The 20,566-nt window shown below is 32.3% G+C and overlaps 1 protein-coding gene across 1 annotated transcript; it reads right to left on the bottom strand.

Moving 5' to 3' along the window:
- Nucleotides 1-8,737: 8,737 nt before the first annotated feature.
- LOC148281511 (facilitated trehalose transporter Tret1-like) lies at nt 8,738-12,167 on the bottom strand. Its single transcript, XM_088226611.1, has 2 exons — nt 12,027-12,167; nt 8,738-10,707 (listed from the first exon to the last, which is right to left on the bottom strand). Exons 1-2 carry the CDS (start codon nt 12,076-12,078, stop codon nt 9,323-9,325), a joined length of 1,437 nt encoding a protein of 478 aa, XP_088082737.1. The 5' UTR covers nt 12,079-12,167; the 3' UTR covers nt 8,738-9,322.
- Nucleotides 12,168-20,566: the final 8,399 nt, after the last annotated feature.

Below are 20,566 nucleotides of genomic sequence, written 5' to 3'. Positions count from 1 at the left end.
ATTGTGACATGTACTCGTTTTATTGTATTACGTACATAGATAGCCATTTGAATATAAGAGTCGGTTAGAACGAGAAGACGACGACATAATATTAGTCAAAAATGCTGACATACACAAATATAACACCAAACAACAACAACACTATCATATTGAAAATGCAAAGACAAACACAGGACAGTCGAAAATACATCATAATGGACTTAAACACTACAACGACTTACCTTACTACTTGAAAACTTTTACTGGAGACAAATTTAAAATCAATCTGAAAAAGCACATGATAACTGAACTAACTAGACTAGACGAGACATAAAATGACTAGACAATATTAAATTTCTAACGTAACCCTAACGGGTTTTTTAAAAATTGTTAATAAATAATAAAAATAAAAAAAATCATATTTTGATATTTTTTTACATCTGGGGATTTCTACCAGAAATGTCATTTTTTTTATGATAGAGATAATGCGTCATAGAACGATAGGTTCAAATTATGTTCTTAAAATGAGCGTCGTCACGACATGCCGCATAAGCATTGCCGTGAAAAACGTGGAGTTAAGTAAAAAAGATTTACTGTCTCTGCCAGTTTACTGTAAATTTAAAGGTGGATGTCGAGCCTTTTTACGCTGCTTCACATTTACATATTAACTTCTCACCAAATTTCAAATTAATCCTACTTTTAGTTTGCGAGGCATATAAGACACAAAACAAACAAACAAAACAAACCATCACGCGGTTTCCCCGTAGGGGTACGCAGAGAAGATAGAACGCCATATCACTGTCTTTGCATACATACCTTGCTTCCTCTACATTCATACATCTTCTCATGCACGCACGACGATTATTCCTACTCTTGACATGTCCATCTTCAAGTATTTGATAGACTTGATCGTGCCTTGTCTTTCTCGGTCTTCCTTGTTTTTTGGATCCATTAACCTTTGCATCGTAGATCCTTTTAGCCATTCTTTCTCTGTCCATTCGCTCTACATTTCCAAACCAGCGCAGCACCCCTTTCTTGAATCTGTTGAAAATGCAAGTCTCATCCTTACACTGTCCACGAATCTCGACATCATGCATTGGTTTACAAGATTCAAAATAATTGATCGCAAAACGAGCTTTTTTAAGATACGAGATAAGATACGATACGATATCTCGTACAGCATATTTTCCATAACACGGGAGTTTGTGTGTGAAATATAACCAGAATTCTGTACGAGTGTTCTCGACTCGCTAGGAAAAAAATCTGAAAAAGAAATAGAGCCGAGGTATTCCCTCCTCGTAGTAAAATTGCTGTTGGCCCATTCATCCACTGTGTTTATGTACAAGAGTGGGTATGGAATATTGGTTTTGAAGTTTGGACCTACTACATATCAATATTTCATTGTTTCTTGACTGGCACCTAAACCGTAAGATCGATCAACTTACATTTCACGTAACAAAAACGATTCTGATATGTACGTTTAAATTGGAGTACAGATGGAGTACCCTTTACACCACTAGGTGCGAATTGAGAAATAATTATAAAGTTATTTTTTAAAGTCAGCAATTTTCATTAATTTGACAATGAATATGGTATAAAGCATTTAAAAATGTTAGTGCATAATGTTAGTTTATAGAGAATGCGCATCTTGAACATATACCTTTTAATATTTCACCGTTTTTGCTTGTATATGTAATTTTTAATACTAATTAAATGTTATTTGTGTTTTTTTCTTTTTATATACTTTTTTTGGCTTGTATACATAATTTCAATTTTTTCAACGTTTTTGATAAAAAAAATTAACCTGTATTGGGTGTGCGCATATTTTGTTAATTAAAAAAAAAAGATTTTATTTTGTACTAGTTCAGTATGTATATATACATCCATGTAATTTTTAAACTTTTTCAATTTTCTTTCCCAGATTGCATAATGTAAACATTATTTTGAATTTATTTCCATGCCTAGTATTCTGTTTATTTTGTTATTTTCAAGTATTTTTCATACCCTTTTTAATTTGTAGTATATCATAATTTTAATTTTTCTGCTTTTGTTAAATAATATTATAGTTTAAAATTTAAAAACGTCTCTAAAAAAATTATTATCTGTATGTCCCTAAATGAGTTTTTTTTTTAAAAACTCCTTGGGAATATTGTATATAATTATGTATAATATGTTTTCGATATAATAAAAAAAAAAATTTAAAAAAAATAACGTAATTACTAAAAAACAATAAAAACATGTATTTTTTTCTCAAAGCAATGTGGACCAATAATTTAAATATTCGATGCAGTGAATACTCACGTACCATACGGTATGTCCCTTTTTATAAATTTTGAAGAAGAGTAATGTTAATGTTTGATAGGCTCTAAAAAAATAGCATTTTAGTTTAAAAACCTAATTTTAGTGTTACATTTTTTTCCAGTTTTAGTTTTAATCGAGCGTGTTGACACACATTTGTTTATTTTTTATTCAAAATACAAAATATGCACGTAGCATAAGTGTACTCCTATGCGCTTGCAAAGTTATTCTAGGAGAGTTACAATGAATTAGATTAAAGCATTATAATATGTAGAGAGTTATCCAATTCAATATAAGTAAAACAAATAGTGGGCAAATCTCGGATACCTTAAACATACTGGGTGAAAAAACTTCCTCGAGTCGTTATGTCGTAACCTGAGGAAACCTTAGGTTAACCCTAGCTATCCTATGGTTAGGAAATAATTTCACAGTCTCTTGTCATTTTATTATATTTGTGACTTGTTCTGTGATCTAATTAGATTTTTGTATATAGGAGTTGCTTTATTATTTCTCTTTTCAATCCGTGCCTCATGTCTGAGGATGGTGATTACGCCTGACTCCAGGCATGGCTCGTCTGTGGACAGTCTCCCTCCATCTGGAACGGTCTTGTGCTCTTCTTTTGGCATTCGTCAGTGATGATTCTGATAACTCAGTGACTGTACCGCTCCATCTTGTCGGTTGACGTCCACGCGACCTTGTTCCTTCGACACTTCCCAGGAGAATAGTTTTCTCCAAACTATCAGAATCTCCCCTGGAAATATACCCAAAGAACTGCAGGATTCTTTTCTCGCACATGGATATCAATCTTTCTTCTATGTCCAGTTCCTGGAGAATAGATGCATTCGTACGTCTGGCCGTCCACGGAATCCGCAGCACTCGCCGCCAACACCACATCTCGAAAGCTTCGATTTTTTTCTTTTAAGATTCTCTCAGTGTCCAACACTCCACACCATACATGAACTCTGAGAGAACCAAGGCCTTCACCATTATTTACCTTGCTTATAATATACAAGGTTTATATTTCAAAGTGGATTTTTTAGCAATTAAATTTCTTTAAATTTATCTAAACTGTTGGGATCAGGAGGAATATACTAATATGGGTCAATCAGAAACTTCTCAGCATTTGCTCATGTGGTGAGGAAACCACTTAAAACTATTCAGGAGAAGCTGGCCTGTTGGCAGTACTCACCCAAGCTTCTGCATCGCACCTTCTGCTATTGTCTTATGAGATTATATATCTTTCTCTCAAATGAATGTTTTATATATTTGTCTGAGGATACTCGATATTTTGTCATTTTCGGAGATCCGATGGACAAAATATTTATCAAAACTATCTTTTATACCTTAATGAGCGGTATATGTTTATATTTTTTGATACTTGGAGATATTCATTGTAGTTTTCGTCATTTTATTTAATTTTTTTTATTTATTTATTATTTTTTTTTGCACCACAACAGGCCAGAAGGCCCAATTACAGTGGTGAATTACATCACAGAACACCCAGGCTTGAGAAAAATCACATTTAATTTTTGTGTTCTCACCGGGAATCGAACCCGGAACCTTCCGTCTTTGAGTCAAGCGTCTTGACCACTACACCACGGAGGCCGCAAAATTAATTAAGTACTATTTGCAACGCCGAGCCGGTTACATCACGGGAAAGAACGGGTTAAAGATAGTTTTTTTTTATTAAACTCTAGCTTCCATAAGTCAAGGGTTACCGAGACACTGTTTCAGGAAATGATTTTTTTAGCGGAACACAATTATTATTTATAGACTGAAAATAATTTATTTTAAAATGAATAGGCAGAAGGTTATATTGAGTTGAAGCAATGTAAACAAGTGACCTCAATCCGAATTTAGGAGAGTGCATTGAAGGTCTCGTTAGTGGATGCAGTTATGAGATCGTGTACGATGGTTATGTACATCACTCTTGAATTTAAGTGTAAGATTAGTGTTTGATTTATTTTGAAAAAAACGGGATAGTATTCATAGTGTCATGGTTCTAGTTAATTATTTTATTTATTTTATTTATTAAATCACACAATTTTTTTTGTACTCCCAGGAGTTACAACAAACTCATTTTGGGTCAGAAAAATATTTACATATAGGTATGTTAACAATAATAATATAGCAACAAATAGTAATAAAGTAACAAGTAATATTATGTACATAAAAACTGAAATAAGATTGCAAGCAAATATATGATACAAATCATACATTCGCTTGCCATCCTTTAAACAATCCATAATGAAAATAAAAAAATAAAATGTTTATATTTACATATTGCAAGAAAGAAATATTTAAGGGAAAAAAGAACTCAAAACTAAATTTCACCCTCCACGTACCTCCTCAAGTAGTATTTTTTTTAATGAATACAGTAATTTTTTGTACCGTTCGTAATCTTTTGCGAACATGTACAATAAATTCACGCCTGGCAAGACTGCCAGAGACAAAATCAAAAACGGCAAACGCACTGAGCGCTGACATTCCAGAGAAAAATGGCGACTTTACGGAAGCACGTGCGGTTTCACTTACGATGCTACGGATAATCATTCAGCTGAAGACTCCCGTGAAATCCACTAGGAAACCTAAATTGTGAGTTAATTTTGTTCTATATAGTAAATCTAATTTAGATCTGGCACGTTAACAGACTATCTAATTTATTTTCTAATACGGTTTCTTTTGGTCAACTCCTCATTTATGCCATAAACTATGAATGGATTTTTTTAAATCGAAATAATGTATCGTACGAGATAATAATTATTTATTTATTTGATTTATTTATTAATTACATTATACATACATTTGTTAAGGACAAAGACACAGTTTATAGCGACACAATCAGGAACGACTCATGTCTGTGAACTTGCTCCGACTCGCTAGAAAATCCGTGTTGAGTTGGGGCACTTGTAATGCATTCATAACCATAAATTCACACACATATATACATATACACCGCAAGACAAATAAATTTACGAGTTCTCAAAAAAAACTAAAATTGACATATAATGAATTATTCTTGATATTTAATTAGTTTTTTTTATATTGTTTGACATATGTGATGACTACTCGTTATTTCAAGGTTAAAATAAAAAATCTTACTCATGAATTGTACTTAGAAATTGCCATTATATATCAGGTATCAGATTACCCGAACCTTAGAGACCCATAACGGTTCATTTATGGTCGAGTGTTTGTGATGGAATAATAAAAGACATGTTATTTTTTAATTCATATTTAAGAAGTAGGTTCTTATCGCTTTATTTTAAATTAAAGTATTTTACATTTAAACATATTTATAACATTTAAAAATATTTAGTACTTAGTGAATTCACCTTTATTTTTTATAACATGTAAAATTCTATTATTTAGAGAAGCGTAAAGCGAATCTAAAATTTCTGATGTTATTTCTTCTTCCCAAACTTGAATTAAGTTTTTTTTAATTCCTCAATGTTTTTTGATTTTTTTTTCCCGACTTTTTTTTTCATAATCGCCCATAAATTTTCTATCGGGTTCAAATCAGGGCTATTCCCGGGCCACGTCAACGATTTTAAGCCAATTTTCTCCTTGAATTCATTGATCTATAAAAAAACAATAAATTATTTATCATGTGGTCACAAAATGCATTTAAAAATATATATATTTGTACTCACAGTGCGGGCTCTATGGCACGGCGCAGAATCGTCCTGAAAAATTGGGTCCGCGGTATACTGCGTAATGTCCTCGATTGTTGGAATAATATGTTTTTTTAACACTTTTTTGTACTGAATGGCATTCATCGTACCCTGTACAAAATTTAGAGGTCCTAAACCGTATGCTGTCATGCACCCCCAAATCATCACGTAGGGTGAATGTTTAACGGTTCGAGTGACGCACGACGGATGATATCTTTCCCCACGTTTTCGTCGAACTATCTTTCTGCCGTCTGGACCAAAAAGGTTGAATTTTGATTCATCAGAGAAAACAACATTTTGCCAATCCTCCAAGGTCCAATTCTGGTGCTCTTTCGCCCAATCCAGTCTAGCCTTCTTCATTTTGTCTGTGAGTAATGGTTTCTTTGCGGGACTCCGTGCTTGGAAACCATGCTCCAACAGCCGCCTGGACACTGTTTTTACTGAAAATGTTGATGTGCTGGTAGACTGCACCTCTGCGTGTATTTCAGGTGCCGTTAAAAATCGATCGCGCATAACAATTTTTTTTATTAAGCGATCATCTCGGGCAGATGTCACGCGCCCCCGTCCGCTTCCTTTTTTCCGTTCTATGGATCCAGTTTCTTGGATTTTTTTAAATAAAAACCTCACTGCACCTTCTGAATACCCAACTCGACGAGATATTTCACAATTAGATATGTTTTCTTGCGACAATGTGATTATTTTGGTTTTTATCGCAATCGACATTTGCTTTGCACTTTCCATGATTGTTGTGTTATGTTCACTCAAACGCGGGTAAAACAAGACTGTTGAGACATTTTAAAATGTAAATATTGTAGAAAGGTGACACATAGTGTCCTTAATTTATTAAACAAAAGAAAGAGGTATCGATAAAGGATTTCTTAGAAAAAGGGTTCAGTAAAGTCAAGGGGCGCGGTAGCAGGTAAACTCGTAATTTTTTTTGTCTTGCGGTGTATATTCGCACATACATATTTATATTATATTTCATACATACATATACATATATATTAAGTTTAAGTTTAAGTTTAAGTTTATACATATCATTGATACTTTATACATTATTACATTTTACATTTATAAATACATATTAATCATTTACCAGTTAGTCCACATTTGATCGCAGAGATCCATTCCCATTCGAGCACACCAGTTACTCAAAACAGATTTGAATTTCGAAAATGACTTAGATTCCTTTGTTACCTGATCTAGTAAATTAAAAATTCTTGGACAAATTATAGAACAATACTCACTGTTATGGCACCACTTCATTTTTATTTAGAAAAAATAACGCACAGATTGTTAAACTTTTGAGAAATATAAACGTCTTGTAGCCATTGCCGAGGTATTTTACAATCCCTCTCAACGCCAGAGGAGGTGACATAAGCCGGTTAGCAAATGTCTATGGCAATGTATCAAGCTCATCAGTATGATTTGAACAACTGTAGATATTCCGCATTCTTAAAGTCTGTTAAAAAAATGAAACCCGATCTTCCGTCACCACCGCAAACGAAAGGTTCTGCCCAGCAGCACGCATTCGGAGTATTGTTGTAAGAGCAGCAGTGTTTGAAAAACACTGCTAGTACTTGAAAAGTGGGGGTGGATACAAGGTAACCATGGAGCACTGGAGCCCCTGTCAACTAAGGAATATGTCGAACCCGGTTCTGTCTTGAACACCATTTTTTGTGAGTGTGCGTCTGGTTGTGGAGGACGATGTGGATGTCGAAAGATCGGAATAAAATGCACTTTAGTCTGTGGCAACTATCAGAGAACTTGTTCTAATGGAATCCCACCAGAAGACGCGGACCTCAATGAGAATTTTTTGCCGGCAGAAGATGAATTTTTATTTTTATTATATTTAAATAAAGCCTACTATTTAATGTAAACATTATTTTTCAGCCTTGTACTAGGATAAAAAATATCAAATCCAAATTGTTCTTTTTAATATTTTTTTTTTTAGAAAAAATATATTTGCGTTCTTATGATTTACCCAAATATTTCATTTTGAGGGCCATTTTCAACGAGTTGTAAATAACTCACTCTTAGAAAATGGTAATCAAGTTGGGGTAGAGTGGGATTTGAACCACAGACCGTGAGTCCAAGACACTAGCCACAGGACCACAACCCGATTCAAATTTAAATTTATTCAGATTTAAATTTTGTCTGCCTTATATCTTTGAAATAATTATTTATATTCAAAAAAACGTTTATGTTTTTTATACATAATTATAATTACTTTAATTTATTGGAAAAATATTTTTCGCTAGGACCGATAGTTTCGGAAATATTTGTGAATAACCGTGTAAAGCAATCTTTAAACCTCCCCCCCATGCTCAGCGGACTCTCCCCTCGGGGACTTATAGTATATTATGCAGTAGAAATCATTAAACAATTGTGCCAAGTTAAAAACTCCGGGCTTTTTTTCACTCGAAAAGTCTAATTTGCCTGTGTTAAAAGGGATGCTGGATCTGTCACATCGCTTCGTGGGGTGGCGATGGCTTTCGTTGAAAACAAACACAGGGCAAGCTAGAGTCATCTGAATAACCAAGTTATTATTAGTAGCTACATATAATTTGGTGTTATTATAATATGTTATTATCCAGGATTTTGGAAAATATCCTAGAGTTGAAATTTAAATTTTGTCATATTCTGTTGAATAACTATTTGAATTTAAATATCAACCAAATGATTAATTTATTGTTATCGATAAATATACAAATATCTCACCTCATGAAAAATAAAGTCATTATATTTTATTGATTTATTTACTAACAGTATTCTTAATTCTATGACTAACAGTAATTATCTAAATAATTAAATAAACCAACAAAATTTTATACGGCGTTTATAGATATTATGATTCAATATAATATGTTCAGCTTTCATTGTATAAACATGTTTACATAAAATTATCATGACAGTTCTCTAACTGTAATACATAAAATAAGCATGAAAAGTAGCTGAAAACTGCAGAATAAAACACACTATCGGCTAATGTAGCGGACTCAACTCTGTGGCTTAACTCTGGCCACGGGACCAATGTAATTTTTATAATGGTGTCTTGGTATAAAGTCGTTATATTATTTTCTTAAAAAAGGAGCTGAGCATTTCATTTTATAATAAAATCATTATTTTCTTACAAGAAAATTAATTATTTTGTCAGTATCGAACAGTCGATAAATAATGCTTATTACCTTGACTTTGTGACTTAACTACTCGTATTAAATATAATAATGAGTTCTCGGAACACCTTGAATAACTGTTTCAGCTACATGTTGATAAGAGTGTTGCAAAGCTTATGAGCGTGTGAATTGCGTATCACATTTACATAAACCAAATATTTAGATCATTTTCGTCCACATCAAAATACTTTTAAATTAAAATCTTTTTTCCATATTAGGATCGTAAATATTTTGAGTAGACTCACTAGTCGTTTTTTGTTTTATAAAAAAAGCGGAGTTTTTTAACAATTCTTGAATTTCGTTGAAACTTTTCCCTGAAGTTTCTGGTACAAACAGAAAAATCAACGTAAAAAATAATATCAAAATAGACATGAGACTCAAAAACATTGTGTCGTTGCCTAAATCTTCGGATATAACTTGAAACAATTTTGATGTCATAAATCCTAATATGGCACCGACAACAGATATTAGGCACATTGCTACTTCTTTGACGTTTGCTGAAAAAATTTCACCGGCAATCGTGTAAGGCATCGAATTTAGTCCTAAACCAGCTGAGATTTGTAAGGTGTTAATGGCCACAATTGCCAGAACACTTAAATGCGGAATATCTTCCCCCCTGTTATCGAGGACGTAATACGTTCCCAGCATTGCGTTCGATATCATGCATCCTAATGTTGACCCTAGAAGTAAGGGTTTTCTCCCAATTATATCAGGTAAAAGAATTGAAACAAAAGTCAAGCCGAGTGTTAACAGTAAAGTTAGTAAGACTGCAGTGCTTGGGGGAAAATCCATTCCAGTGGTTTCGTAAATACTTTCCAGATATAACATCGAGGGTATTGCCCCGGAAAGTTGTTGAGTAATAATAGTCAGGAAGACAATTCCAAATGCTTTCAAATTTGAACCAATCACAAATTCCTTAAGGCAGTCTATCAACTTCATGTTTTGAACGGTGTTCATTTTCATAGAATTCAATTCTTTTTGCAATATCTCGGTATCGTTTTGTCTTCGTAAAAGACGCAGTGAATTCAACGCTTTTGTCTGTTGCTCTATTCTCATGAAAAAAAGCGGAGATTCGGGTGCAAAAAATAATGTGATCATAAGGGCTGGAAACGCTAACATGATTCCTCCCATGACTTTTAATGACACATATGGAGCGACGCCAGATACGAAGACCATACCGACATGAAGCATTATTGAAAAAATAATCATTAAACTTCCTCTATTTCTTTTTTCGGATATTTCAGATATGTAAATTGGCGTAGAAGAATAACTGAGACCAACTGCAAATCCAGTTATTACTCTAGAGACACATAGAACTCCCGCAGATTCTGCTACGGTTATAAGTGCGAACCCCGATACATACGGTATTATCGAAACAAGAATACAAAACTTTGGTCCGTAATATTTACAAATTAAGGCTCCTGAGAACGGACCGAAAGCTGAACCCAGCTGCAGTAATGAAGCTATCCAGGAGGCCTCGCTGCTGGAGATAGGGATCGGGGAAGAAGATGACTGTAGTAAGGCAATGGAGGGAGATGTCCACCCAAAGCCCAGTCCACAGCAGAACATCCCGAGACAAGCTGGAATGAAAAAAATATTGTTCTTAAAATAAATTTATCAATAATTCAATAGTTTTAACTGTTTTTGTATAAGTTCATTCAATGCTTTATTTTTTGTATTACCCACTGTCATTGTACATAACATGCTGAAAAAATCCACTGTGTAATTAATGGAAATGGTCTTGATATTTTGTTTTATTTCTTTGCTTAATGATTTCCATAATGAGACATTGAACTGGATTTGAAATTTTATGACAAAGTTTTTTGAACATTATTTTGTTATTAATGTAAATAATAAACTCGCTCTAAAAGAAATTAAAAGGTGTTGAAGACTTAACAATATTTTCAATATATTCAACAAGACGGGATTTCTTCCCCTAGGATTGAAATTGATGTGCTCTTTTTTCTACGGAGACGGAGAATATTTAAAACAATGGTTTTCAATACTGTTGGTTCGTTTGTTTCTGTTTTCTGGACGGGGACCGATTGGCATATTTTTTGCATAGGGATAGCCAAAACCAAAAAGGTGAATAGTTAAATAAAAGCCTCACTTTTAATAAGAATATTGACAAAAATATATCAACAATGACTAACATTATTTGAAAATGAGTAGGCGGTAAGGTGAGATGTCAAAAATAATCAATTTGAAATTAATTCCTAAAATTTCTATACTTGACTTGCTCTGTATGGTTAGTTTGGTTTTGTAGTAAGATTTTGGATTTGTGAAAATAATAATAGCTACAGACCGTCGGATCATCGTATTTTTTTCATAGCGATATTTGGAGGGCCAGCAATCGATACAGGCTACATTTTATTCGAAAAAAATGTATGATTCGACCAGGAAAATTCTTATTAGTAAACGAAAACATAAATCTAAACTAGTTGCAACAGAGAGGGAAAACAAAACTGTCATTGACTGGTTTAGTGGCCACTTCAAAAGCCTTGTAAATGCCTAGACATCCATATTCCATTCTTAAAAATATTTTCCCTGTCTGTTACAACTAATTTAGATCTAAATAACTCCTTAGGGAGGAAATCCAGCATGTCTACAAACATTTAGACATACTAAAAATATTGTTGAAAAAACGAATAATTACCCAACTAATTTTCCCAACTACCGCGCGAGTGAAGCCGCGGGTGAAAGCTAGTTAAAGAATATATAAAAAAATACTCCTGCCCTTAGCTGGTTCATGTGAGATAATATTCATACAAAATTAAATGTGTCGTATTGGTGTGTTGATATTTCTCTATACATCCTACATACACGGTTCTAATTTATGCAATATTCTATTAAAATATGGACCAATATCTTATAAAAGTGCAATTTAAATGTGACTTACCGCATATTGTCGATAACCACTGGGGCCACTGTTTATTTGAATTAGCTTTCATTTCACCTGCCTATTAAAAAATGCCGTTATCAATTTTTCTTGTCCCAATAAAATATTATTTTCAATCAACATTTGAATTGAAACGTTTTGCTGTTCAATGTACAATATAATAATAAAATAAACAATTTTTGTTTATCATATAAATACAACAATTATTTTATCATTACTAAAGTGATTTGCTTGGTAGTAGATTACTTTTATCTGAAGAGCATCTGATAAAATTATAGTATTGTAAATGGACAGAGTCGATGACTTTACACTTGTATTCTGTTTTTTTTTTTTTAAAAATACGTTGCAATATTTTGCTTTCTTTCGGAAATGAATTTGTTTCAAAAATAATCTTTGTTTTTGTAATAATTTTAAATTTTTTTCCTATATTATTTATAAAGCATATTTAATCAATTGACTGAAAGTCCACAAGTTTTTGAAATTATGAACTAGACACTCCCGTATACATTGTATAAGAGAACATTTCATGAACCTGTATATTCAATCCAATCGAAGAGTTTATTTTGTTCACAAAATTATTTAAAACTAGCGGACAGCCCGACAGATGTTGTCCTGCCCAAACGTTGGTTTGCCTTCTCTTACCTTGGAATAAGACTATTCATTGATAAGTGGGTATTTAGGTACTTGTTAAAACTAAAAATTATTAATATTCAAATATTGAATTTAAGTAGGTACATGTTTATGGTTGAATTCCAAGACATAAAATAATTAATTTTCAAGTATGGATTTTTTTTTATGTCAAACTCAGCTCTACTCACCAACAGGGGTGCACTCAATTCATCAATGTGATTTTCAAAAATGTATTTAATGTCATTACAATATTTGAGTTTGTCCAAATGTTCGTAGACAAAAGACTGGATTTTACCCCTTCGGGAGTCATTAAGATTAACAAATTACAACAGGGATGGAGAATACCTTAAATAAGAAAATATGAAAGTCTAGGCATTTACAGGGCTTATGACCTGTCATTCACCATTTTGCCTATGTTTGAACATCCATATTTCTTCAATTCTTCCATTTGTTGATTTTACAATTTCACAACAATTAAGGTTTCAGCTCCTTAATTTCACTAAAATCAAAATAAAAAAAAGTCAAATTACGGTGGAATTATTTTTATTTTTTTGTATTTATTTAGTGCTTACTCTCAGATAAAAAAAATCTTGCAAAAGTAAATCGAGTAGAGTTTAGTTAGCAGTTAACTTTATTTGCGGTCTCGGTTTGCCTACCATGCAAGAGGCCTCGGGTTCAATTCCGATATTAAATATTTATTGAAAAGGGTGTTTTTACACTAGTATATTTCAAAGTCTACCTTGGCTGGCACCTGAAGCGTAAGACTGATTATCTTACCTTCATGTAACGAAAATGATCAATATACGGTGCGATTGGTGTACCAATACAGTGCATTATGCACCTTAGGTGCGGAAAGGGAATGATTAGGATGATAGCTTTATTTTGGTCAAATTAGAAACACAACTCACAAAATAAATTAAAGCAGTTTGCACATTCAAAAAAATTTGTTATTCTTCTGTATAAAATAATAATAATTATCCCTGTTTATGGTTATAAATTTCTGTAAAAACGTGTCAATTTTATATTAAGTAAACCATTTGATTAAAATTTTTAAAAAACAATGCCAATCACTGGAATCCACAAATAATAATCACTTTTTGTCTTACTCCGAAATGTTTGAACACAAAGTTAGCTTTAAACTTTAACGAAATTATTGAAATTATTTTTTTAACGATTATGAAGTTTGTAAACAATAATTGGTTTCACGCCCTGAACACTTACAAAAATATATTTATTTAAAACAAATTACATGTCACAAATAACCATATAAAAAATGTCTCTTTCCCCGTAGGAGTAGGCAGAGAGATAGTGAATTCGTAAGTACTTACTAAATTATTATTTTAGTACTAAATAGATTCTTTTATAGAATCTCAGTGACTAATTTTCAAGTTCATATTTTGAAACTTTTGAATATTAAAAAAAATATGTAATGTCACTTAAACCAGTCAATGATAGGTTATAAGCCATGTAAATGCCTTAACTTTTATGTTACTTTCTATATAATATGTTTCATCTCTGTTGTAATATGAATGTGATTTTCTAATTTTAATGTTGGATAAACGTCATATCATACGGAAGTCATTTTATGGCCTGGGAATCTTAGATTGATGACTACTGGCATTTTCCCAAAGTATCTTCATCAAATCTAGAATTGCATTTATCTGTCAAAATAAAAGAGAGTGTACATAAGAATAATATTTATTTAAATTAAAGTTATGAATAGAGACACTCGATGATAAGCATTTATTACATAAAATTGATAGCAATTTATGTAAATAAAATATCAATAATTACATATTTTTAATGACTAGGCAACTGTATTGCACCATATAAATAAAAGTTAAGAAATGTGTTTTCTACCTCAACATAGAATTTGATGGAGATGAAAAATTTATTTACTACGAATGGATTAAATAGATTCACTATTATTTGTCAGTGTGCAGGCGGATAAACAGTATGAAATAGTAAAAAATAGACCAGTGATTTGCAATCTATGGCTAATTTCAGGTAAACATCATAAAATGCAAAAATATAACTTCTTTTGTCTCAGAAAAAAATATTTTCCATTCCTCGACATGCCACATAATATTTAAACAATTATTTTTCCAATTTTATTGTATAAAAATTGGAAAATTGTTTCCAGGCGTTGCCTAGTAGATGATTTGGTTCAGCCGGATGAATCTCACCCACGTGATAAAGGTTTCAGCTCTTTTACTTCACAAAAGTCAACAGAAAAATTTTTGACTTCCATATTCCCTTCTCAAAAATTTTTCCCTCTCTGTTGAAATGAATTTAAATATGAACAACTCCCTAGGGAGGAAATCCAGCCAGTCTGCAAGCATTTGGACATAATCAAACATTGTTGAATTACTACCTGGTAAAAGAAGAAGTATAAAAATTGAAAAATTGTTTTCAGGCGTTGCCTAGTAGGTGATTTGGTTCAGCCGGATGAATCTCACCCACGTGATAAGGTTTCAGCTCTTTTACTTCACAAAAGTCAACAGATGGAAGAGTTGAGGAAATGTGGATGTTCAAACATGGGCAGAATGGTGAATGTTACACAGTGTGTAAAGTGGCCACTTAAACCCGCCAATGACAGGTCATAAGCCCTGTAAATGCCTAGACTTCCATATTCCCTTCTCGAAAACTTTTTCCCTCTTTGTTGAAAAAAATTTAAATTATTTTTCCGTTCAAAAATGAGCCAGATGTAATGAGCCACCTCTTCGTATTAAAAGTGCACCCTCATTGGGCAGAAATGCTTGAAACCTTATTAAGTTTATGGATATTATATTATTTTCTGTTTTTCCCTTCATTCCGTGAAATTTTTTTATATTTATTCTCGTGTATTTATTTTAATTTTATTTTAATCTTAAAGTAGGGCACACATATCATACATATTGTTATGTGTGTTTAAATAATAAAATTGCAAATATATTTAATTTATAAATTGTTTATCACATATGTCTTGACCATTATTGGCTAGGCCGAATTCGATAGTGTGTCAGAACGTTAATAAATTCCTATACCTGTCTCGTTTTTTCTCGCCAAATTCAATCTTGTTTATTTTGCACCTATATGACGTTTTAAAAGACAATTTAATAGTTATTATTTGAGTAGTGTAGTGTCAAAGGCGGACATCTGTCATTCTGGTGGAAATTTAGGTAACAACTAATTCTGATAGATTTTGACTCATACTTTTGAATGGTATAGAAAGAATAGAAAAACGCCATCAAAAATCAGTTTTTATTTCAAAATTGGACTCCAACATATTAGTTTACTTCCAAAATCGGACATATGTACAACCAACCAATCAAATTTAAGTAATGTGATTAGTAAACTGTCATGGCGGATAGTGTGTTGCCGTCAGTTGTTCGTTGTGATACGCTTCGCTCAAAATTTGGTTATTTTATTGTAAAAACAGTTTAAAAACAGAAATAATATTGTCATGGATCAAGCAATTAGACCGGCTAGCGATAATAACGTTAGGAAAAGAAAATCTCAACCAGAAAAAAGGGAAAAGAACATCGATTTAGCGGGCGGAAGAGATGATGACAATTTAGTAACCGTTGTTTTTTTTAATTTAGTTTTTATTTTTTTATTAAAATTTAAGGTTTTCTGAGTAAAATTTTGCTGTGTTCATTATTTAAAAAAACAATACCAAATCCGCTTCTGACAATGAATTAGAATGGTTGGATCAAAAACGGACATCTGTGACTGAGTTTGTATCAAAGGCGGACATCTACAAGTTTTTTAATCAAAAGCGGACAACTGATTTTTTACAGTTGAATTTCAGCAACTAGTAATGAAATATTGATATTTTTAACTCGAAATATGTGTTTTGATTTATACAATCATAGTATTGGTAAAGAAAACAAAAATGATCTATCAATAGATATAGTAGGATTAAAAAGTGAGTGTAGCTTAAAATCATCTAGATGACAGATGTCCGTCTTTGATATTACACTACTCAGTAATCAATCACCTGATGTCAGTGTCCGCTTTTAACTTGATAAAATTATATTTTAATTGCTAATCGATTTCGGTAGAAAACGTATCGCTAAATAAAAAATATAAGTAATAATAAACAAAAATAAATTTTATTAATATTTAAAACATGGGGTCAAACATTTTACAAAATGTTATTAAATATTTGTATTAAACCACTTACCGACTTTTTTATGTCTACCGGTTTCGAGACGTACCCGCCTCTTCGTCAGGACACCAATTAAACCAACATGCAAAACCCACTATTGTTGTTACACAAAAATATAAAACCAACACGACATTCATTTTAATAAGCACATGCACTGATTAGTACAAACATGTACTGGTTAAATTATGAAAATATTATATGTTGTTTGAGAAGTAGTTGATAAAAGGTAGAGGGGATGGAGGGAGAGTGTGAGTTTTTTAGGTTTAATACGGTGAAGATCGTATAAGGGATTATATTGAAAGGTTGTTTATTATTGATCAAAGAAACATTATCTTTTAAAGCTTTCCTAATGTGAAATATTTCCATTATTTTTACTTTTAACCCTTTATTATGGCCTATGAGTTTGGCCACGTAAGATGAGGAATAAGAAAAAATTACAAAAAGGACAGTTCATTCACTCCGTTTCCTTATTATCCATTTGCGCCGTGACATTTTAAAATTTCTATATTTTATTTTTGTTATATTATCTCTATGCAAGCAGCTTAAAGCTGATATTCTTAAATCTGTTTTAACGAAAGTTTGTTGTTGGCGCTCTATTATATACATGCTGTCGTTCACCATGTTTATTCGAAATTATATAACTTAAATTACTATATAACTATAACAGTGTAGGTTATTTGAAAATTTTAAGCCTTAATTTTTAAATAAATTTATAAAAGTAGATAAAAATAGAAAATAAAATATACATGTCATGCATGTAACTACATTAATTAATAAAAATATATATACATTCGTATTGTCAGAACCCTAAAATTCCTTGATTTAAAAAAAATAAAATATTATTCTGAAACCTCTTCCTGTCTTCTTCCAAACTCGTACTTGATTCCACTTTTCTTGTTATATAGATAATGCGTATAACATACGTATTTCAATTAATAAGTATTAACGTTGCAAGCCCACTAAAACATATAGGGTCAAAGCACCAGTAAATGACCATCCCCCAGTAAAGGACCATTGGTTAATAAAACACAATATAGTAAGAATTGCTACATGTGTCCAGTCAAAAAACTTTTAACACTAGAAACTATGGCAAAAGCAGTAGGCGGGCACATCTTTTGGTAAGAAACAAATCTATCAGTTTTGAACTGTGCGTTGTCAAAAGGTAATAGTTCGTTTTTCCGTTATTGTTCTGAGATTGATAGTGTTTTTATAAGGAAAGGTGTTGTAAGTGTTTTATTTAATGATATTTTTTATGCAATTCTTTGAAAATATCCATATTCTAATGTGTTAGGGTGTTTTATAATGTTATGATGTAACTAAATCTGAGTATTATTTTTACTGGGGTAGTAGTGGTCATTCACTGGTGATTCTGCTATTTTTTGAGAGTTATAATAATTACAATTGTAATACTCGTATTTCGATAAAAAAATAAAAGTACTTAGAAAAAATATTGTGTTTTTTACTGTTTTCTTTTATTTTGTACGCTTAAATAATGAAATGTATACCTTTAATGTGGATTTTCCTTAAGGCTGAACTTAAAACGGTCGTATTTGCAGTTTCCGCTTTATTTATATTGTTATCATACGTTTTAAACATAGTCCGTTATTTTGCCTGTTAGTTTTCACACGAAGTCAAACCTGCGAACATCTGGCTTATTTTGCGATAGTTAATCCTTAAACTAATCGGCTGTTTTAGATTATTTTTTTTGCTTTTCATTTTTTTTTTGTTTAAATTATTCGAAAGATGTTTACTCTAATTTTGGTATTCTTAGTTTTTTCATTATTTTTTCTTCAACTAACCTTTATTTTTTATATATTTAATTTTCAGTGAAAAAATTACTTAAACTTGGATGTATTTGTGAGAAAACTTTTTTGGATGTGTTTTGTATCTAAAATGTATCTATGACAAAGGTTCTATGCAGCGGGCAGCTTTTCTCGTTCGGCAATGAGCAAATGTCCTCAAATGCAGTGTGCGGTATGTGGTGATCAAGCTGTATTTAATATTATATGACGTAAAACATAAATAAGGACCTGATGAAATTTGTATTTGTATCCATAAAAGACATACTCTATTGATGTTGTGCAATTATTATGTAGGCGACATTTTGTTTTTATCGAGTATTTAATATAATTTAAGTCGTAATACACCAGAATAATTTATCTTGTTTTCAACGCAACACAAATTTCATTATAATTAATGTAAATCATTTAAATATTAATCATGTTAATATTGTTATGAATATGGAACTATAACGTTTTACAAACTGCGCTTTAACATTTACAATGATTTTCCAAGAAACGTTTGTTTACTAAAATACCGACATGATTTGAATGGATATTTCCAATCTATTTGCTGAAAACATTCAAAAACCATTAAGTATCGCTAACGACTTGGGCAAAACGTGCACCCGCGCCAACTTCCTGAGAGCTAGTAAGTAGCTAGTACTAGACTACGTTACTGAACATGTAGTGGACGTGTAACGCCAGGTGTTATTGGTATACTGTGAGTATACTTGTAATTTATCCCCGATTTCCGATAAAATGCTTTTTTTGTACTTAATATGTAGTTATCATTTTATAACAAATTATTGCAGTCGATACGTAAATGTGTAATGGAAGAATATTGAAAATCTAAACCCAATGTTTATTATATTTATTAAGATATTATAATTATTAGACGCAATGTGTACTAACTACATATCACCGGGGAGTGAGGGTTAAGCATTGTGGGGTACTTGAAAATAGCAGATAATACTTTGATAATAAAAAACACATTAAAAATCACAAAAAATTGACAGCTTTAAATACTTGGGAGCTCACATAACTGAGGATGGAAGCATGCACAAAGAGCCCGCAATCCACCCAGAAATTGCTGAAGCAACTTTAACATGATACGTGTTTTCTGGATCTCTAGTCTATTCTCGGTCAAAACTAAATGCCGATTATCCAACTCTTGAACAATGCTAGTACGCCTGTATGGGTGCGAATCTTGGCACCTTACTAAAGCTCAAAACACCAAACTTCTGAGTTTTAAGAGTAAGTGCTTGAGAAGAATATTAGATATACTGTGGTTCGATTTTATAACTAACATTGAAGTCCCAGCTTCCTATAACGAGCGTCTTGAGGATGAGGCGGTGGACCTGGCCTGGACACGTGCCGCGCATGCTTCAGGAAAACCTAAACCCATATTGCTTCTTCTTTAAACCTGCGTGCTCACACCGTCCTGAAAGGTCGTCGATGACGATCTTTCGACTTTATTCGGCGGAACTAAGAGGCGCTGGATTGACGTGGGGAGAAGCGAAAATGCTAGCTGGCGATAGGGTCTCCTGAAGGCAATTAGTGATGCCCATATGCTGCACTTAAGAGCAGATGTGGAAAAGAAGAAGAAGAATAAGAAAAATCACCGAATTGGGAATAGCAATGTTTAGTCATAAAACTAGAGGAGTTCAGTGGCCTTATTCTGTAACAAGTTCTTTTTACAAATTCATTCGTATCATATGAGAGGGAAAGAGAGCGAAATCTAATTTTGATTGCATAAGAGTGCGATAGATGTATCACAAACGAACGAACTAACAAAACGAAATTGTGACAGAATAAACCTGTTGAGCACAAAACTTCTATGAAAGCAGAACAGCTGAATTTCTCGTACCAAAGCTGTTAAACAAGCTTCCCGCCAAGGTAAATGGCTGTACCAGTCTGGAGCAAATATGCAGGTTATCAAAGGACTTCCTCAAAAAAGATCACGACTTTAAAACAAA

Source organism: Micrasema longulum, unplaced genomic scaffold (genome assembly GCF_059751315.1).
Source record: "Micrasema longulum isolate JH-2025_06_02 unplaced genomic scaffold, ASM5975131v1 h1tg000450l, whole genome shotgun sequence".
Classification (NCBI taxonomy): domain Eukaryota; kingdom Metazoa; phylum Arthropoda; class Insecta; order Trichoptera; family Brachycentridae; genus Micrasema; species Micrasema longulum.
The sequence above is the reverse complement of the archived record's forward strand: the minus strand, read 5'-3'. Positions and strand labels throughout refer to the sequence as shown.

Excerpts from the sequence above, each read along its gene's own strand:
- LOC148281511 (XM_088226611.1), bottom strand. The coding sequence starts at position 12,078 with ATGAAAGCTAATTCAAATAAACAGTGGCCCCAGTGGTTATCGACAATA. Across the intron at positions 10,708-12,026 it reads GTGGTTATCGACAATATGCG|CTTGTCTCGGGATGTTCTGC; the intron begins GTAAGTCACATT and ends TTTTCATTCCAG.